This window comes from Ambystoma mexicanum, chromosome 10, assembly GCF_040938575.1.
Source record: "Ambystoma mexicanum isolate Mex_15411 chromosome 10, UKY_AmexF1_1, whole genome shotgun sequence".
Classification (NCBI taxonomy): Eukaryota; Metazoa; Chordata; class Amphibia; order Caudata; family Ambystomatidae; genus Ambystoma; species Ambystoma mexicanum.
This window is the reverse complement of record NC_090932.1, coordinates 1,681,672,911-1,681,695,133: the sequence shown is the minus strand read 5'-3', so window position 1 is coordinate 1,681,695,133 and position 22,223 is coordinate 1,681,672,911. Positions and strand designations below refer to the sequence as shown.

General features: G+C 47.7%; 1 protein-coding gene across 1 annotated transcript in view; it reads left to right on the top strand.

The window, feature by feature from the left end:
• The window catches only part of DHX37 (DEAH-box helicase 37), a 1,051,990-nt gene that overhangs the window by 178,870 nt on the left and 850,897 nt on the right, over nucleotides 1–22,223 (top strand). The window contains exon 8 of the mRNA XM_069620118.1: nucleotides 11,638–11,734. Coding sequence (XP_069476219.1) covers nucleotides 11,638–11,734 — 97 coding nt within the window. The remainder of the gene's footprint in view (nucleotides 1–11,637; nucleotides 11,735–22,223) is intronic.

Sequence of the window (22,223 nt, the reverse complement as noted above, 5' to 3'; positions counted from 1 at the left end):
CTCCAAAGGTGCTCCCTTACTTGTTGTTGCTGGCCAAGGCTGGACTGGCCAATGCTTCCATCAAAGTTCATCTTGCGGCTATCTCCCGCTACACCAGATCTCCTGGCCGATCATCCCTATGGTCACTTCACTTGGTCAAGGAGTTCGTCAAAGGACTATTTCGCTCATTCCCGGCGGTGAAGGCTCTGGCCCCGGCGTGGGAGCTCAATGTGGTGCTTACGAGGCTCATGGGTGCCCCGTTCGAGCCTATGCATTCAGCGCCAGTGAAGTTGTTGTTGTGGAAAACCGCTTTCTTGTGCCCATCACCTCCGCACGACGAGTGGGATAGATCCAGGCCCTCTCTTGTAAACCACCTTATTTGACATTCCACGAGACAAGGGTGGTGCTGCGGATGCTCCCCTCCTTCATGCCCAAGGTGCCGTCTGACTTTCATCTAAACAAGCCCTTGATGTTACCTATATTCTTCCCAACGCTTTCATCGCGGGCTGAGAGGACTTTGCACTCGCTGGATGTGGCTAGAGCACTGAAGTTCGATGTAGACCGCACAAAGAGTTTTCGGAAGACATCACAACTTTTTGTGAACTTTGGCCCTGTGAACCATGGGAAGGCCCTCTCCAAGGCTTCAATTTCCAGGTGGCTCTCCGGCTGCATCACCCATTGTCGCCGGTTGGCAAACCGACCGTTGCCTGGCCATCCGAAAGCCCATTCGACCAGAGCAATCGCTGCAACTACGGCGTTCCTGTCTGGTGTGCCCCTGCTTGACATCTGCAGGGCTGCTACGTGGAGGTCGACTCACACCTTCACGAAGTTCTACTGCGTCGACAGGGATTCCAGGGAGGAGTCCAGAGTCGGCCAAGCCATGCTCTGCAACCTGTTTGCTTGAAGGTGAGCCTGGTGAGGAGGTAAGAGATGCATAATGTTGAGCTGCTTAATGTTGAGCCTTGCCACCTCCCATGCTTTGTGCATATGTGTACTGTTATGTATTCTTTATTTATGAGCATGTGAATCCATGCCAGACCCCATGCTGGAGAAGGAACAAGTTACTTACCCGTAACTGTTGTTCTCCAGCATGGGTCTGGCATGGATTCACATGGCGAACCCTCCAGCCTACCCCTCTGTGGTTCTTCTCTTGGTCCACTTTACGTGCTACCAAATATGAAGATGGCTGCCAGAGGAGGGGCTTAGGTAGAGGGCAGTCATTGGCTGGGGGCAGTATGACTCAGAGACCAGTGATTGGTTGTTAGGAGAAAGACAGTTCAGAAGTGAAACTGATTTTTTCTTTACCGCGGATTCCCAGCCTGACGACGGGGAATATTGTGGGGAATGAGCATGTGAATCCATGCCTGACCCATGCTGGAGAACAGCAGTTACAGGTAAGTAACTTGTTCCATCTGCCTAACACTTGCCTGTTCCCATGATACACAGCCAGTTTTTCTTTGGGTCTCTCTCCTACTCCGTGTGCTGTGCGGGCATCTCTGTGTCTCTGTGACAGAGGTTGGCAGAATGAGAGGCTAGAGTGTGTGGGGTCTGATGTTCTCATAACGGCTATACCCTATATGGTCTCCCTTCTCCCTGGAGGTTTGGGGGGGGGGGGAGGAGACGGGGGGGAGTCCCTCCCCATGGGATCCTCCCCCATTATACCACCGCCAGGGGGGACTATCGGGTAGTGAACACACCTCCCTGGCCTCCTTGAGCACTGACAACATGTAGTGAATCTTCACACAAGCCAGTCCTTCTAGCTTTTCTGAATGCTTTTACCATGTTGCTTCCATGATGAAGTTGTGCCTGACTCAGAAAGCACCTTCAAGTCCAGGTATAGCCACCCCATGTGGAAGGAAGATGAGGTGACTTCTCATTTGTCCACATTACCCCCACAATCCATTGATCTTGGAGAGAGATTCTTTTGAACTCTCCAATGAATGATTTGGAGCCCTAAAGGAGCTTCAAAGAAAGCAGTGGGACCTGCTTCTGTCAAACTTGTTTTTGGAAAGCCTGATCATGAATTCATGGACTGGTCCTTACACAGCTGAAATACTCCGTAAGGTAAACTATTCAGTGGACCTTGGAAGACCTAGAAAGGCTCCCATAGAATACCCCCTCTCCTGGCTTATTTGAGTGTGACCTAGAGTCCCCTCAACTGACTCTGTCTCAGCACAATTTTCACCTCAGCTTGCTGAGGCAATCTTCCCCTCTTATTTTCCCTAATTCCAGGCTTCACAAATTGGTGCGAGTAGGACTTTGGCACTGGAGTTGGTGGACCTACCAAGTTTAGGAGTTGTAGTTGTTCAGACCAAGTAAGATCCGACATCAGGTTGGAGGTCAACAACATGTTGGATCTTGGGGTGCTCGAGCCCTTCAGTATTCCTTGGTGCAGTCCTGTGGTTCTGGTATCAAAATCGGGTAACTCTGATTTGAGATTCAGTGTGGACTACAGAGCTCTTAATGCTGTCACCACGACCGATGCGCATCCCCTGCACAAGCTAGACGCTGCCACATACCTTAGCACCTTTGACCTTACTGCAGGGTATTGGCAAATAACCCATGAATATTTGTGGTTAAACTGCTTGTCTGGATATAGCCGTATCGGGATCATTGCTATAACACAAGTATGGAAATGTGTAAATAAGCAACTCCCAAAATTTTAAAGTGACATGAGATTACTGGAGGAACTAAGTAAAAGTCTATGTTCCTAAATCATGGGCATTTTTCATAGGCTATGTGTTGAATATAGGATCTATATGTGTGTTTTGCAACCTTCAGCTTCAACTGATGCCTAATGAATTTTCCTTTTTTACTATTAAGAATGGAAAGTTGCCAGACAAATTGATCTGTTATTGGTATCTTATTAATGATATGTAAATGTATTCTATCCTGTTGTTTGATATCTACTCTTATATACATTTTTTGTATTCTTAAAATGCGAAAAACAATTTATTTTTTAGTAATTCTCTGCTGTATAAGAACTAAGTATGTGATAATTTTCTTTTTTAATTATTATTTTACTTAAAATGTGTTAAAGCTTTCTTCTAAACTGTATACACAATAACTTAAAAAAATAAAATAAAAGAATATCCCTGACACAGAATTCCAAGGAGAAGACTGCATTTCCAACACCTGAAGGACTTTATCAGTTCAGGGTAATGCCCTTTGAACAAAAGAATACACCTGACACTTCCCAGAGGCTGGCAGTCATGTCCTGAATGGCTTTGATGTATTCTGCATGGCTTATCTGGATGATATAGCAGTTGTCAGCCCTACCTGGGAAGAACATGTTAGACATCTGGAGTTAGCTTCATCAGGAGGCCCACCTAGCCATAAAGGCTAATCAAGTGCCTGATTAGTCAGGGCTTAGTGACCTGCTTTGGACATGTGGTTGGTGGGAGCAGGATTCAGTCTCTTCCTAGAAGCGTGCAGGCCATACAATACTGGGCAACCCCCATAACCCAAACCCAGGTGAGAGCTTTTTTGGGCCTCACTTGGTATTACAGAAAGTTCATGGCAGACTATGTACCAAAGCTGCCCCTCTGACTGCCCTCACAACTCCCAGAAAGCCCAAGAATGTCACTTGGACTGAGGATTTTGAGAAGTCCTTCCAAGGCATTAAGGTTTCCCTTTGTCAGGCCCCTGTTCTTAGGGCACTCGATTACCAGGGACCTTTTATAGTGCAGACATATGCCTCTGACGCTTGGATAGGTGCTATCCTTTCATAGTTAGATGAAAAAGGCAGGGAACATCCTAAATGTCAGCTTAAGGACAGAGAGCTTAGGTGGGCGAATGTGGAAAAGGAGTGTTTTCCCATAGTGTGGAGCCTTTTGAAGCTGAAATCCTACTTCCTTGGGACTCACTTCACTGTGCAGACTTACCATAAGCTCTTAAAGTGGCTGATGAACATGAAGGGAGGGAATCCGAAGTTGCTCAGGTGGTCCATAAGCCTACAAGGCTTTGACTTCACTATTGAACATATGCCAGGTCCCCAAAAACGCAATTCTGATGCACTGTCCTGGATGCAGCAGCCAACGAAGAAGATGAGCTAGAGGCACTGTTGGGAAGAATTCTCATAAATGTGCTAATTCCTCTCTACCTTCGAGGCCCCCAGCTCTTTTGCTGGACTTTGGGACTTTGTACTCTTTAATTCTGTCTGTTTTCTGTGTTTATTTCTTTGATTATGGAGTTTTAGATAACTCCACAGGCATCATCTTTTCATGTGTGTCACGCAACACCCTCAGTGAAGTGACACTGGGAAGCTTTTTAGGCTACTCCAATGTTTAAATACCTTCTCTGGGATAAACTACTGATTACCAGAGAATGTAAAGTTAAGTTGACTTTACTAGTCTTTTTAAATTCCTAGTTCCAGCACACACTATCATACAATAGAGTGCTGCAGGGGCTACCTAGTATCCCCTATGTCTAGAAACTCATGTAGCAGGCAAATGCTAACCTTTCCTATCGAAATGGCTGGTGGCAGTGTTTTTACAATGAACTACCATGATTTTTCCCGACCGCCAACACCGATAGCTAAAAATCGCAGGAGCCATGTTTTTCAAGATGGCACTTATACCCCCTTTGTTTAAATGGGTCAGAGTCTTCTTTTTTCACCATTTGTTTTTGGAAAGGTCCTTCTAGAGTTTGTCTCAGCGCACCAAACCAGGTTTGGTCCCTTTTTTTCTGTGCCTTTGGCGGGCTTCAGGACTGAAGACCGCCTCTGGTGCCAGTGTCTGGGGTGGGCAGGAAGTGAGGGAGGTGCCCCAAACTCCCTGTGCTTAGTCTCCTAGGAGACCCAAATGCACTCTGGCGTGATTGGCTGGCTGGCTGACTGTCCGGCAAGGACAGCCACCCTGCTGGGTGAGTGGCAGCTAGGCTCGAATGAATGGAAGAAAACTGTTTAAAAGGTGAGTCTCTTGGACTGAAAGGCAGAGTCGACCAGTGGAACGAAAGAACCAAAGACGAGCTGGAAGAGGATGGCTGCTGCAACTACTGTACCATTGGTTTGCCCGGTAGAGCCCTGCTGCAGGTCCGAATCGCCCAGTTCACCTAGACAGAGAAGCCCTTCAAGGACGACTTCTTCCTTTGAGTTGGTAGGACCAATCAACTCGTAAGCAACCTGGATACCATTCTCTGAGCTGTTTAGGATTAACTAGGGGGAAGGACACCAGCTTGTGTGCTTGAAGAACAGCAACCGGAATCGAAGATTTGCCAATTTGCCAGCTTTTGTGACCCGTCCCCGTGCAGTGCAGGCATCTCCCGATGTCCTCCCTCTTGTCCCCACGACTGAGGCTCAGGAACAGCGAGATCTGCAGGAACTGACAGGAACGGAAGTCTTCAGCTGCATCTTTTTCTTCAATATAAGGTACTGTGAAAACCCGAACACGAGAACTTACCTCTCACTGCGAATGCTCGTGGAACTTAAGCAACTTGCAGGCCTAGTCAGCTTGTAACCCGAAATACAAACCTTTCTTCTGTGAACTACTTCTAAGAACCGTGGCAAAGACTTTTCCATTTTAAATACCAGAACCGTTTTTACTTATACAAGACACTAGCCTGTTAACTTTGGCCTACCTATTGCATTGCATCAACGCCTCTGGTGAACTCAAACAATTTGCACTGTTTTAGAGTAAGTGTAATATTCGTTTTAGTAATTTATGCCTTTTTGCTCCTACATTATTGCTATTTTGCTCATACTTCAAGGGAGCTCAACTGCTTAGTAATTAGTATTGTTGCATACTTTTTTGGGTGATATTAGTTGCCTCCTTTAGTGAATGTTTCACACCCTTACAAGCTCACATTCCCTCTTGAGATAGGCCTGGCTGCTCAGCCTTCTACCAAAAACTGTGTGGTAAAGACTTATACCAAAGGTTGGTTTTGCTTACACCTGTAGTCTTAGTTGTGTGTAGTGGTCCCAAAGGGTACTGCATACAAACTCTGCCTAACAGGCGCTATGTGCTGAAATTTCGCTGATGGAGAGATCTGGACCCTTGATGTCTGAAAAATTACCTGAAAACCTGGTAAAGGATAAACAGGTCACACCATTGAGGACACAAAATCGGCTATTAATTAACCAGGAAGATTTTGTGAAACCCTCTATGGTAGCAGCTAAAAGGTTAACTGGTCCTGTAAAAGTTAAGAGAGTTACTCATACCTTAGCTGATGGATCCAGTAGAAGTGTGTTATCAAGAGGCCCTCTTGACAAATGGTCGCTACCCCGAATGGGGGCTGGAGAACCTGTTACCACACCTGGGTTTATAAATGTAGGACCATTTGGGTCTCAATCTGTCACTGCTGTTGCAGCTAAATATGGTCCTCATACTAAGCAGGAAGTGGGAAGTGGGTGTCCCTCAACAGAGCAGAATCCTAAAATAAGGTAACCACCACCGGTCAAGTTTGTTCAAGGGTTACCCGATGAAGATGTGTTTTTCTCTTCGTTAAAGGCTGCTAAAGGGATGGAGCTTAGTACTGACTTAAAAGTTAAATTGTGGGACTTGACTAGCCGGTCAAGTGGCACAGCGAGTAGAGCGCTCGCTTTGACATCCGTGCAGAGCCTGCTGATGCAGGTTCGAATCCCGGCAGGGCCAAACTCAGCCTTTCATCCTTCCGAGGTCGATAAATGAGCACCACACACCGTGGGTAATAAATAGCAGCGCTCAGATACCTGAGGGTTCGTAGCGCTATATAAATGCGAAGAACAAGTTACTCTCTTACCTGGTAACGTTCTTTCGATAGGATGGTCTGACGACGTATTCCATATCTATGACAGTAATCACCACAGCTGTGCTGCTTCGGAAAATCTTTCTGCATCCTGCGTCGATGACGTCGATACGCCACCCTCAAGGACCTCCTCCGACGCCGACGTCACTGGATGTTATAAGTAGGACGCACGACGCCTGTAGCCTCAGTTGTCGTTTTTTCCCCAGAACTTGTTGCACCAGTCTTCTGCCAGTCTGACCACACAAAGCCTTGCGGAAATGTAAGCTGCAATTGCATAAGAAATTCTGTAGCGGGGAAGGCAGGAAGGGAGTGATATGGAATACGTCGTCGGACCATCCCATCGAAAGAACGTTACCAGGTAAGAGAGTAACTTGTTCTTCGAGGGGATTGGGTCCTCCGACGTATTCCATATCTATGACAGACTCCCAAAGCAGTACCAATGCAAGGAGGTGGGAAAAGAATTTAGAAAACAGAAATGTTGAATGCCCAATCAAATTGCGGAGTAAAGGACCACCTTGCCAAAGGCCAGATCCTGCTCCCGGATGGAATCGAGGGAGTAGTGATGTACAAAAGTATGTACCGAAGCCAAGGTGGCTGCATCACAGATGTTACGAATAGGAACACCCCTCTGTAGGGCAGTAGACGCAGCCATACCCCTGGTAGAATGGGCCTGTAAGCCGACCGGTTGGTCCTTACCCGCCAAGCGGTAACACTCATAGATAGCCAAAATAATCCAGCGAGACAAAGTCTGTTTCGTCACAGCTTGTCCCAAATGCTTTCCAGCGTAACCAATGAAGAGTTGATCATCCACTCTGACCCGGGACATGCGTGAAATATAAAAGCTTAACGCTCTCCTAGGATCAAGCCTATGGAGCCTCTCCTCTTCCTTACCAGGATGTGGAGGAGGATAAAACGCTGGCAGAACAACCTTCTGGCGTAAATGAAATTCCGACACCACCGTCAGAAGAAAGGAAGGACAAACTCTAAGGACAACCCTGTCCTTATGAAACACAGTGAAGGGTGGGTTAACTGAAAGTGCCTGCAACCTGGCCTCTGGCACCAGAAGAATGCAGGATGCCATGAGGCCGAGCAGTCTCCAGAACTCGAACGCTGGGAGACTCTGGGCAAGTTGAAACTTGTGCACCATCTGCTGAATGGGATGAGCCCTCACCTGGGGAGGAAAACACTGCCCCAGGGACGTGTCGAGCACTGCTCCGATGTACTGGAGCCTCTGAGTTGGTGTCAAATGGGACTTATTTAAGTTGAGGGAGAAGCCCAGCTTGTCTAGGGAGTGGCAGGTGACGGACAGATGATCCAGGACTTGCTCGGGAGAGCGCGCCCTGATCAACCATTCGTACAGGTAGGGGTAGACGTGAATCCCCCCCTTTCCTGAGGTGCGCGGCCACCACTACCATGAGCTTGGTGAAAACCCTCGGGCGGAGGTCAATCCGAATGGCAGGACCCGAAACTGAAAGTGCAAGTCGCCAACCGCGAACCTCTGGTGCTTTGGATGTATCGGCACATGAAAATAAGCGTTCTTGAGGTCAAGAGACACCAACCAGTCCTGAAGTTGAAGGGCCTGGAGGACTTGAGAGAGTAACAATCTTGAACTTGTCCTTCCTGAGGAGTTTGTTCAAACTGCACAAGTCCATGATGGGTCTCAATCCCCCATCTTTCTTGGAAATCAAAAAATAAGGGGAATACCATTCCTTGTTCCTCTCCGCTACAGGCACCAGTTCTATGGCGCCTTTCTCCAGCAGAGATTGAATATCCTGCGCAAGGAGCGGATCCGGACTCTTCAAAGAGATTCCCCGGTGGATTGTCTTGAGGCCTGTGCCGGAAAGGAAGACAGTAGCCGTGGGTTATGATCTCCAGAACCCAGACATCTGAAGTGATGGCGCGCCACTCTGCAAGATGCTGCGCCATCCTTCCCACACCAACCGGCGAACCATGGGACATGGCCTCATGACTGAGCTGAAGCGGCTGCGGCGTTGCCTGAGGGCAAAGAGTCAATAGCCCGAGCGGCCTTGGCACCTCGAGTACCTTGTTTTCCACCTCTGGGACTCTTACAGTGGCCCCTTTGACTTGCAGCTCCTCACGCTTTACTAAAGGATGAGTAATAACGAAAGGAACCTTCCCTCTATTGCTGTCCCCTAGGACGAAATGGCGGAGGTTGGCGAACCGCAGCGTTCCTAACGACTGCGCTGCAGCTTTTGAGGACTGTAACCTCTCAAGACTCTCGTCAGCCTTGCTGCCAAAAAGGTGGACACCATCAAAGGGCATGTTGAGGAGCCGGGCCTGCACATCAGGAGCAAACCCTGACTTCTGCAACCACGCAAACCTGCGTATCACGGTGCTCGCCGCCACGGACCGGCTAACGCAATCTGCCATTTCCAAACCAGACTGAACGGCCTCACACATGGCATCCTTGCCATCCTGAACCAAGGCAAGGAAACCATCCCGTTCATCCCCTTCGCAAATATGCTCAGCCGCTAAGGAAACACAGTTCCACAGAGTATGCGTGAAACGTGACAAGGCACATACGGAGTTGGCCGCCTGAAGCGCCATACCCCCTGAAGAAAACACTTTCTTCACCTAGCCGTCAAAACGCTTGTCGTCCCTATCAGGAGGGATGGTAGGATACGACGCCTGCTTTGCCGGGGCCGTAGCCGCCTGCACCACCAAACTCTCTGGAGTGGGGTGTTTGGACAAGTAGCAAGGGTCGCTACTGGCTGGGCGGTATTTTTGCGGCAAAGACTTGCCCACTGCCGGAGACTCTCCGGAGCAGTCCAAGCTGCTGCCACCCTTCTTTGCAGAGCCATATGGAATGGCAGTACCGGGTCAGTGGGTGGACTGTGATCGAGGATATCCATAAGGTCACCCTGCACAAAATCAACTGGGGGCGCCGACCACCCCAAGTAGTCGGTGACCCTCGACATAAGGCGCCGGTACGATGACTCGGCATGGGTGCCAGGCTCAGGCCTACAGAACTCCACCTCCGGAGAGGTGTCTAGACCACTGGCGTCATGCAGTGACTGACGCAAGTCCTCAATCTGGCTGTGACCAGAAAGAATCTCATCTGGTACCGTGTCCAGAACCAACCCATCATCAGAACCCACATGCAACTCAGAAATATAATTAGGGGAGACAGACATGTTTAGCCTTGGCCAGAGCCTTTCCAGGGGTTTCCCCGTGCCACGGCGTACCTCCGACACCACAGCCTCGAAAGGCGTCGAGGGCGTCGAGCAAGACGGCGTCGACGTCGAGTGAATCGACGTCGAGCGCGGCGCCGACAACATCGACGGCTCCGACACAGGCCTCGAGGGTGGAGCCCCGAGCGTGTCCTTCGACAGCCTGGGCGCCGATGGCGTCGACGACTTCCTCGGAAGCGGTGCCTTGAGAGAGTCTGTCGACGACCTCGGGGCCACTGGCGTTGACGTCTTCTTCGAAGACTTCACAGGTGCACACGGGCTCGAGCGCTTCGAGGCCTGGGACCAGGTGCACACGGGCTCGAGCGATTCGAGGACCGGGACCTGGAACGGGCATGACTGGAACGATTCCCCTTGTCCGAGCGGGACCTCTCCCGCGAATCGTGCCGACCACCCGAGCCTGAAGGCATACGAGTGGTGTCTCCAGTACGGTCACGACCGACCCCTCTCGGAGGCGCGGACGGACCGGAGCCCTGCGATTCAAGAATCGCCAACATTGTCTTCCCGAAGGAAGCCCACTCCTCCGGAGAGGATTGCTTGGTGGGATAAGAAACCCGCCGGGCAGAGTCCTCAGAAGAGGATGGGGAAGGCGACCGATGACGGCGCTTCCGGGAGTGCCTCGAAGAGGCAGAGGAGCGGCGGAACCCACTCCGGGACCGAGACCCCTTAGACGTACTCGAATCGTCCGTCGAAAGCCCAGTGGACCTCACCTCCCGGGGGTTGGACACCATACTGACCGACAGCTTCTTCTTACGTTCCCGCAAGGCCTTGGAAGTAAGCAACTGGCAGTCGACACAATCAACCGTGTCGTGGGCCTCCCCGAGGCACCAGAGGCAGGCGTCGTGCGAGTCCATCACCGACATCTTGGACCCGCCGCCACACTTCTTGAAGCCCGGACGCGGGGTGGAAGCTTCACGAAGAATATACTTTCACAATACGAACAGGTTCGAAGAACCGAGAAAGAACAGAAACTCCAAAGAGTCGAGGCGCGCCGAGATCTCCGAAGCGAACACGTTCGCGGAAAAAACAGAACTGAGGCTACGGGCGTCGTGTGTCCTACTTATAACATCCAGTGACGTCGGCCGTCGGAGGAGGTCCTCGAGGGCGGCGTATCGACGTCATCGACGCAGGACGTAGACGTCGAAAGTTTTTCCGAAGCAGCATAGCTGTGGTGATTACTGTCATAGATATGGAATACGTCGTCGGACCATCCCATCGAAAGAACGTTACCAGGTAAGAGTGTAACTTGTTCTTCCCTTGCATACATCGAATACATTCTGGGGAGAAGCTTTGTGACTCTTGGGCATAGGCACTTATTTACTATATTTTAAGGTTTTTTTGTACATTGCTGTCTAAATTGAATTATTTTGTGCTTCACTGTGTGGACTCATTGTGGTTCCCCGACCCCATACACTCTCCTGAGAACATCGACTGTTGTCCACTGCTACCTTGATTGAGTTTTGGCTAAACTCTGAGTTCCCCTGTTCACTATAAATAGGGAGGCCTCCTAAAATCTGTCCACCAGTTTAGATTCTAGTATTCCATCTTAATACCTGCTGAATGTAGCAGTCGCCTGCTAGCTCCATTCCACAATCCTCCCTGCTGGGTACCTCTGAACCACTCGAGCTGATACTTGCACTTACCTATGAAGTGACCCACATTTGTTACACCTCTAGCCCGATCGATCTGCTGCTCCTCACTGTGGTATCCTCATATTTCCATCCAGGGTGGTGTCCTATCAGATCCGTTATGAAGGGAACGTCACGAGCGAGACTCGGGTGAAGTTCATGACAGACGGCGTGCTGCTTAAAGAGATTCAAAAGGTAGGACGACTTTGCTTAGCATTGTGATTTCTGTGTGTGAAAAGTCCTAAACTGCAATTATACAAGAGGCCTTTGTGTTTTCAATTTTCCCTGACTGTTTACTCGATGTTTCCTTGATGAGACCTAATTGAAGGTTTTATCAGTGACGCATTGTCTCTCAGAGTACAGTATCCTGCTTTGCCCTTCTTTCACAACTGGCTTAAGGGCCCCGCTGGTTGGTGGCAGAGTTCCAAATTCTAATGGAAGTATAGTTGATGCTAAGGTTGTGACTGTACAGAGCCCCTTGTTAAAATCCAGCAGGATGTACCTCAACCAGACCTGATCACCCACTGCTGGGGGAAGGTGATGCAATTGGTAACCTGCAGGATCTTTCTTCACCTCACCTGAATGATGTCCGGTAGGACAGGAAATCACTCCTGCATGGCCAAAATGGATTACACAGATGCAGCCTGAAGAGGCAATTTCTTGCCTGAACCTTGTTGCTAGGTCCACCTCAGAGTCCGCCTGGGTGAGACTAAGGTAAAAGAGGGTCTAGGTTTTGACCCAGAATATACATCGCAACCTAAAGCCTAAGAACTGACCAGTAACGGTCAAATGTGGCAGGCGCCAGCAATATGTGGCAGACAAAATGTTTGAATTGAAGCATCCCTCGGCTTAGAGGCACCGTTTGTCCCTCAGCTCCAAATCCCCCCTAAAAAAGCAAGGGTCTGCATCATTAACTCGAGCACGATTTGAATGCTTACTGCTGTGTGAACTTTATGTAAGAGATGAGGCCGAGGTATTGAGGCAAGGTGTCCGATGTTCCAGGCAGAACTAGAGAGTATAGCACATTTTCTCTTTTTTTGCCCGACATGTTATTTGTGAAGGAAAAAGGTACTGCTTCCACTATTTTATGGCTAATAGATTGATACAATATCATCAAGCACTTTATTTTTTATTAAGTGTAGAATCTCCACTCAAGGCTTGGGTACTATCTTTGTATGCAAGGAGTCTGGAGTTTACGGGAAAAAGGAAAGGAGGGAGAAAAGCTGATGGTCCCAGGAATATTGAGAGTTTACAGTATGTACTAGAGTTTTAAATTAATTCACTTATAATATATGTTTGAAACTGTTCTTAGATATGTCAGGTATTTTTAAAACAAAGGTTGCTGATCTTAATATGCACAATATTAAATTAATTTGCAGTTGTCTTTTATGGTCAAGAATGTCCGGAATAAAGAATCTTTGCCTGACTTCAATGTAGGTTGTAGGGATTTTTTTCCTTGGTCTCATTTCTGGGACAAGATACATCAGGCTATTGTGTCTTGCTGAGTTAACATGCCTCTCCTAGAGGTTCTATACCTGAATAGTCAAGGCAACACTAAAGAAGGTGAAGGATGTTCTATCTATGTGATCACTCCGCTGCCAGAAATGTCAGCAAAGAAAATCCTGAGTACAAAAACAGCAGGACGCAGTGATCACATAGAATAATTCATCCACATGCTAAGAATCCAAACAAACCCGCAGCCCTGCCACTTTGCTTGCATTCCACGTTCAGCGCGCATGCCGGGCTTCTCATGTATATTGTTTAACTTGATATTTATTGCGCCCTCTCGCATGCCTGGATCCAGCCAGTATTGTTCAGGTCTGCATTTATTAGTTTGCATTTTAGTATGATACCAAGCATGGTTACTAGGTACAGTAAACACTTTTGGGATACCAATAAGGGAAGCTCCTGGGAATAAATCTGGAGAAATATAATCTTTATAATATGTTGAACAAAGAAATAGTCTGAATATTACATGTAAATAACAGGCATGGAGGAGCACACAAACAAGAACATCCAGGGTCTTAAAAGTATTTGAAGTGCACAGAGTCCCACAGTATCTCTGGTAGAACTGACCGTACTTAGTAGAAATAGATAACCATGGAAGTCAATGACACAATGGAGGAGGTAGTATGGTCAGCACACTGGACCCAAGGACATAACAACGATCTTACTAGGCCCAGTGACATTGAGAACGCGCAAGTGCATGGGGGAGGCATAGGGGGAAAGTGCAAGGAAGGGGAGGAGAAGTGGAAAGTGCAGAGCAAAAGGAGAACAGAATAAATAATAATAATTAAATAATAAAAGCAACAAAGTGGTAGTGCAGCTAGCAAGTGCTGAGTATAAGGCAGCAGACCGGGTAGGTCAGATCATTGCAGGAAGAAAAAGGGGTGGGGGGGACTGCATGGGGACAGATACAGACCCCGGTGCAAGGTGTGGCCCGGAGGCAGTGCAGGAGGGTGAGCAGGAACCTGGGGCCAGAGGACAGAGGGTGGCCAGGTGCACGGTGCCAGGAGAGAACAGATCAGCGTGGGGGTGGGGGCAGAAGCAAAGAGGAAGGTCTTCAGGTGCTTCCTGAACCAGTGATGGTTCTCCTCAAGTTTTAGAGTGGCATGGAGGCTGACCCAGCTGAAGACCGAGATCTATCCCCAGCTCGTTTCTTTGAGAAACGACTGACCCTGAGGGAGTTAGAGGTAGGGGAGGGAAGAGCTTGGGAGGGGAGGTATTTGCGGAGGGATAGCTGAAGGTATTTTGGACCTAGGCCCCAGAAAGCCTTATGCACAATGCAGATGGTTTTGAATTTAATCCTTGCATCCACTGGGAGCCAATGGGGAGATTTCAGAGCTGTAGAGATACGATCCCAGGGCTTGAGACCATGGACAAGTCTTGCAGTCCTGTTCTGGATTAGTTGCAGTGGGCGGAGAGTAGAGGCAGGTAAGTTTATAAAGAGGCTGTTAAAATAGTCCAACCTTGAGAGAACCAGAGCTTGGGAGACCATGAGTTTCTTGGGAAGGAGTGGAAGGGCAGAGTACCTCTGATTAGGTGCAGTAGGAAGTTTGACTTTTTAGAGACATCAGAAATGTGGGCGGAGAAGGAAAGTGTGAAATAAAAGATGATCCTTAGGTTCTTAGCCTCGCAGGTGGGGGTAGGAGAAGGGCCAAGGGAGGCCGGCCATAGAGCGAGGGGAAAGGATGGAGAAGGTGTGCCGATGAGGAGGATCTCAGTCTTGCTGGCATTCAGACAAAGATCATTGGTGGAACATCAATCTTGAATGGTGGTAAGGCAATCCGAGATGAGAGATGGAGAGGAGGTGGCCGAGGGCAGCCTGAAAATGAGTTGTGTCGTCAGCATAGCACTGGAAATTTGAGTAGAAAATGGCAATGCAGTGGGCGAGAGTTGCGAGGTATTGGTTGAAAAGCCAGGGCGAGAGGTTAGACAAAGAATAGTGTAGGCTTTCTAAATAAATACTTTTCCCTATAATTAGCAAGTACTGGGACGAGCAGGAAAGAGAACCACCCAGAGAGAGAATCCTTACCCAATACTGAGACGAAGAAGTACTCATGTGGCCCACAAAGAAAGAAGAAGAGTTGTACTGCCACGAGAAAGAGATGCAGAGACATAAAGATCGCCTATAGAAACAACATTGAGCAGTCTAGTTGTCGCCATCTTTCTAATGGCCCAAGCCAATACAAAACCGAAGAAGCCCACATTGGAGGAGCTGTGAGACTCTGGACGGACCAGGAGAGTGCCTGGCAGGAAAGTGAACCAGGTTAACTGTGCATTGGAAAAAGTCTGTGAGCTTATGTAAACCTGAAATACCAGGGAAGCCTGGGGAGAGTTTATGGAAATGTGAGAAAGCCCAGGGGAAGGGAGGCTTTCCCCACTGGCACGAAGAACTTAGTATTATACAGTTGAGAAAGCCCAGGGACAAGGAGACATCCCTACTGACATTGAGAACTTTGTGTTGTTTTGAAAGGTGTGAGTCGAGAGCAACCAGCACGGCCGGGAGAAGGGAGTCATTCTCCAGGCCACCCAAGTCAGGGGAAGGGAAACATCCCTCTGACAATCTCTTACTTGTGAACTTTTGTTTCAGAATGGGAGTCATTTTCCAGGCAACTCAAGTCAGCAGAAGGAGGCCTTTCCCTGAAGCCGTCCATACAGTGTTTGAGATGTTGCTTTACAATACGCCCAAAGGGAGTGTTAGGGAGATTTATCAGTTTGATGCTTAATCCCCTCTCCTAGTGAGACCCCAGCACTTTTTGCTGGTCTTCTGGACCTTTTTCTTGTTCTCCTGAATGAGGAGAGCCTTTTCCCCCCCTCATTCATTCTTATTTGCTCTAATCATGGGGAACTCTCTTCTTTATGTTTTACCATTATGTTATGGAGTCCTGCTTGCCTTCAAATCTTTTAACGGCATCTGTGTTACACTTTTGCAGCACACAGCACCCTATGTGCAGTGTTGCTGAGGACCCATTGGGTTCGCCTTTTTATATTCTCTTATTTTCCTTAAACACTACTGTTCTTAAGGAAATAGGGATACTTTGTATCCCTCCTAAACCTTTGCTTTTGAGAGATCAGCACCCCCCACCTTATGTGGAGTGCTGAGGGGATACCTAGTATCCCTCCTCTCCTGTAACCTTTTGGTTACAGTGACAACCCTATAGTTAAGGCTGGTGGCAGTGGACTTGTTTTACCGACTTTTGTGCAAATATTCCACCGCAGGCTGTATTCACAGCTGTGGTTATGCATAAAAGGTTCCCGTATATTCCAACATGGTGGTTCCTTTCTTTTTTTGCCATTTTTTGCGTGGTTGGTCTTTGTAGCTCTTTTACCATCCTGGGAGGGGAAGGTCTTGATGTGATTTTTGTCTTTGGGGCGAACCCTTAGTGTGCCCGCCAAGGCTCCATTGTGTCTGTGAGGACAGGAAGCAGGGGGGGGGGGGCAGTTTGAACTGGGGACTGGTGGTCCTGATTGGACGGCCACCCACCCCTTTCTGTAAACTGCAGGGAGAGTTTGCAGAGGAATTGATGGGGAAATCCTGATAAAAGGTGAGGTTCCAGAGGCAGAAGACAAGTTGACCACTGGAACAGAAGATCCAAATCAGAAGACAACCGGAGACGCCAGAAGACCCTTGCAGTAACCACAAAGAGACCACTGCTGTCCTGACCCCGTTTTCTGAATGACAGAGGAGCTCCAAAGAGGACGACCTCTTCCCTTTGGGTGGTGAGACCAACGAGCCATAAGGCGACCTGCAGAACGAGCCATCTCCCGACGTGCTGTGACCTTCCAGGGCTGCAAACTGCCAATACCCGCGGACCTCCGGCCCAATTTCAGTGCATCATCTTCCAGTGAACAAATCCTCCCAGAACTTTGGTGAGGGACCAACTTTAGTTGGACCTCCAGAGGAAAGATCCTGTTCCTCAAAGTCTCCTCTCCAGAGTGCAGGACTGCAGAATCAATGCAGATCGATTGGGCGGTAACCGTTCACTGTTGGAACTTGTAAAAAGATGCCAAAACTGCAGACCGACGTGATATGATATGATATGATATGGTATTTGTAACGCGCCTATACACAAGTGGGGAGTTCAAAGAATTCCTTGGTGAGGGTCCTTTCTCGTGACTACTGCTGTGACATCCCTTCCAGAGTCCCTCCTTTCGTTTTACCACTACCAAGGAACAGGAGACAGGGTCCACTGCTGCTGCACAGGAAAGAATCCAGCTGTATATTCTTCAATACTCCCAAGGTACTGTGGGGCTCACGGTAGTACTTACCTCAAATTGAATTGTCGCTCCTGTGTGACTGGAGTGTACGAGAGCTTCTTTGGGCTAATGTATTGACCAAGTACATTTTACTTACCTACAGCTCACATCCTCCTTATAAAATAAGCCTGGCTGCTCTGCCATTCTACCAATCCTTTAGTACAGACTTGTACTAAGAGTTGGGGCCTGTATACCAATGGATAGTTTTATAGAGTCTTGCATGCTGGTAGACGTTAGGAAAACTCCCTTACTACCCAAGTTGGTAGTGTGACTGAGCAGGCAGGCCTATCTCAAGAGGGGTAAATGTGAGCTGTAGAGCTGTAGAAAAAAAATTGAAAATACAAGCAACCAAGTAACACTTACACTCAAGGTTTCTGTGATAAATAGTTATTTATTTATTTAATATCAATTTTTAAATGAACATTCTTTAAAAAGGCAATTTGTGTAACAATGTAAACATACTTTAAAATTACTTTTCAGGATCAGCACAAGTTAGTGGATAATCTTTGGATATGCTTCTTACACAATTCCTACACCCTGAGGTGATTTCAATCACAAGGACAGTCATGGCATTTATATATCACACTAGTTATACTTTGCAAATTCGGAGGTTGCAGAATGGAAAGGTTTAAGGAAGGAAAAAAGGTTAAACAGGTTCTCAGTATATGTGAGGACACTTAAATCTTCCAATGAGATCAGTTTTAAACGAGTTACCACCTGTGATGTACAGCAATATCAAAGTCAATGGGCTAGAAGAGTCTGCAGGGAGCCAGGACAGCCAAAGTCAATTTGAAACAGTCTATGGAGCTGAGGCACTGCTTAGTATCAAAGACTTGCACACATTTAGAGAGTTGGTTAAATAAAATCACTTGTAGGGTCACAAGCTGTCAGCCTGTGGAAGGAGAGTTGGAATCAACTCTAAGGTAAGCCAATGCAATTCCCAACTGAGAAAAGCACCGCTAAAAAGACAATGAGGTAAGTACCCCAACTCTAAACAGTACCTCTGGTTTGAAGAGGAGTGGTCCAGCTGGATTATGTCCGGTTGCAGCGGTGCAGACCCCATGTTCCTAAGCCTCAGTCGTGGGGACAAGAGGGAGGACGCCTGGAGGGCTCCTGCGGCGGTAGTTGGGAGGTTGTTGGCAACTACAGGCTCTTTTCGGTTCAGCGGCATTATGCCGTTTCATAGCTTAGTAAACGGCGCCGTTGCGGATCTTGCATACCGGTTGGGCTTCCTTCACTCCCTGGGTCCTGCACTCTGGTGAGGGGACTCCAGCTTGGTCGTCCTGCTTATGGAGGGCCCTTAGGAGACTCCTGGAGCTTCTAGCCGGATTTCAGACATTGCACTCGACTAAGGATTTCTTGACCCCTGGCACTCGGTTCTTGCAGCAGCGAAGTAGTACAGCCATTCGTGAAGGTGGTTCATTTGAGTTCGTCTTGGGGTTAGTTGGTCTAACTAACCCAAGGGAACATGTCGTCCCTTCCGGAACTTCTCTGTCAAATCAAAAAAAGAGTTTCAGCACAGCAGCAGGGCTTCACCGGGCAATTCAAAGGTCCAGGAGGATGCAGTAAGCTTCGTTTACAGTTTCTTCATTGGGTATTTGTCGCAGTGGTCGACTCTGCCTCTAGTCCCAAAACCCTCACCTTTTAAGCGGGTTTCTCCGATTCATGCACAGCGTAGGCTGTAGATCACACAGCAGGGTGGCTGTCCTGAAAGGCTAGCCTGCCAGCCAGCCAATCAGGACTGGTTGCATTCAGGCACTCCTAGAGACAAAGCACAGGTGAGTTTCTGTTACCTCCCTCACATACTGCCTTTCCAGACACACTGGAGCCAGAGGTGAGCTTCAGGGCTGAAGCCCGTCAAAGGCAAAATGAACAAAGGTCTCAAACCTGGCTCAACGCACAGAGTAAAACCCAAGAAAGACCTAACAAGCAGAAAATGGTGAAAAAGGACGACCAGGCCATTTTGACGAAAATGTCACCCATGTGTCCTGTACTGTAGCGAAGGGTTCAGCCTGCGGTAGAAAAGCCCAATGGTATGAAAATTAAACTACTGCCACGAGCCATTTAAAGTAGTGAGGGTAACATAAAAAATGTTTCATGCAAATGTAGGATAAGGGGCTACTAGGTAACCCCCCAGCACTCCACATAAGATGGTGTGTGCTCAACCTAAAAAGAGAACAGGTAAGTAAAGTAAATTTCACTTTACTATTCTTGGGAACAGTAATTCACACAAGAAAAGGTATTTAAACCTTATGAGAAATCTAAAAGATTTCTCTGGGACATTGCATTTAAAGTGCTGTGTGTCACCATACAAAAAGTAGAGGTCTAAGTCCTAAAGTCCAGCAAAAGAGCTCACGGTCTCAAAGGTTGAAGGGAATTAGAACAGAAATGAGAATTCTCCCTAACAGGGACTTTGGACATTTCGCCAGGACCAACTATCTTGGTGTTTTGAACCTTTGTTTTCGAATGTCCTAAACTACATGCACCCTGTGTATGGCAAGAACTGGCTATCCTTGTCCAGAAAAGGGGGTCAATATTCTGGCAAAGAAGAACTTTGTATTAATGTATGTTCAGAGTGTAAGGGATAAGTGACGTTTCTTAGACACAGGACATTCTGACAGGACCATTATTATTTGTGAAGAGTCAGGGAAATCCGTCACAGTGCTAGGGATAGTTAGGCATTCTTTCTTTCTTCTCTTCTTACTAAAGAAAATCAAAGTAGTTTTGAAAATGCCACCTGTCTCGCAGGCTCCTCCTTCGACACCCTTACACAACCCATCATGACAATTTGTTTATTAAACACCTTTATTGACACATGTTTTGCTGAAGGAGAATGATTGTAGCTTTTAGGGGAGTTTTCCCAAAGTCCCACTTGGAGGTAATTTGTTGTATTTATTTCAGCGCACAAAGCCCTGAGGCATCTATGCGCTAGTTACAGAAAGCGTGTGGTACATAAAGTGAAATAATAAAATAATATACATAAGGTCGCAGGTATACACCGGCTGGCCAAGCTCTTGCCTCTCCCAAACCCTCTATAACGTGTATACCAAGCCCCTCTTTGACCTACTGGGCAGCCTTGACATCCCATACACCAGCTTTGCTGCCGATATGCAGGTCCTCCTCAAAATCTCTGGTGACCACGATCTGGACTCTACTAACATCAGTTACGTCTTCAGCATCGTATAGGCCTGGATGGCCACCCACCATCTCTGTCTAAATGATGGGAAAACTGAGCTCCTCGTTGTGGGCTCCCCACATCACCTAAACCTCTCAGCTCTGCCTTCTCTTCCTTTTGCGTAGAAGGGCACACCATCCCTGTTTCTGCCCATGTAAAAACACGGCATCTAACTGGCTGCTGAATTAAACATGTCAAAGCTATAATTTCCTCTGCAGCCTACTCAACCAAGGAAATTCCTCACCTCCACCAATTGTCTTACTTTAGCCAGAGCCATCATAGGTAGCAAACTTGACTACTGTAATGCCATTTTAGCAGGGACATCCACTAAAAATATTAACAAACTCCAATTGCTCCAAAACAACCCCCTCAGAGCAGTATGGGGCCTGAAGCGTTCCGCTTACACAACCCTGCCCCCCCCTTACCTCACCAACCGCATTACCAAGGAACATAACACGTACAATCTTCACTCCTCCACTACTTCAGCTCTGAACATAACTAGATTTGCTAGAAAGAGAGCTGGGGGTTCCTGTATCACCACCATCGCCCCCACTCTGTGGAATGCCCTCCCTCACCAGATCCAAGACAAACCTGCTTATGCACTCTTCCGTAACAAATTAAAAACTGCACTTTTTATAATTTTTGGTCTGCCTCACCTATTCTGAGCTCGACTTACAATCTATGATGTATTTGTATTTCTATTGTTTTATATAGCGCCTTAATCCAAGGCGCTTTACAGTTAACAACAAGTAACGCATAAAACATGGAACAGTAGAAGCAAAACAGTAAACGTGAATCAAGCCATAAAATCAGCATTTAGAATAATTTGCGAGTAAAAAGGGAAGGAGAGGAGGGGGAGAGTAATGAGTGAAGTGAGCAACAAAAGAGAGGAGATCATAGGAGAGACGGGGACAGATAAAGATAAGGAGAACAGAGAGAGGATAATAGAAGGAGGGAGGGGATAGAGAGAGGGGGAAGGTATCGGGCAGGGGAGTGAAGAAGTTCTTTCAATGAGGAGCGGAAAGAGGAATAGGTGGAGGAGGAGCGGATAGAGAGAGGTAGGGAGTTCCAGTGTAAAGGGACAAGAAGCTGAAAGGTGTGGAAACGAGAAGAGGCACATGGTGGTGGGGGAACAGAAAGTAAGAAGAGATCAGCAGAACGAAGGGAGCGAGAGGGGGTATAGAATGAGAGGAGAGAAGAGAGGTTAGGAGAAGCAAGGTCATGAAGAGATATAAAGACAAGACAAAGGAAATTAAATTTAAGCTGGGAGTGGAAAGGAAGCCATCCTAGGTAAGAAAGTGAGTTGGAAATAGGGTCATGAGAAGAGAGTAGACGGTGAGTACGTTTGGCAGATTGATAAATGGATTTGAGGGGGGCAAGATGGGAAGCGGAAAGCCCAAAGAAGAGAGAAGAACAATAGAAAAAGCGAGAGAAGATGAGGGAGGAAATTGAGTTTGGTAGCATGGGAGAGAGGGACAGACTTTACGAAGGTTGAAGAGAGGATGGCGACATGCCCGAACAGTGAGGGATATATGATGAGAGAAGGAGGGGGAAGAGTCAAAGTATATGCCTAGATTACGAGCATGGTTGGAGATTGGAAGATTAGAAGGGGGAAAATGGATGGATGGAGGGGGAGATGGACAGAGTAGGGATTTGGAAGGAAAGAACAAGGCTTCACTCTTGTCAGTGTTAAGAGAGAGATAGTGAGATGACATCCAGTCTTTAATGGCAGTAAGACATGGAGAGGTT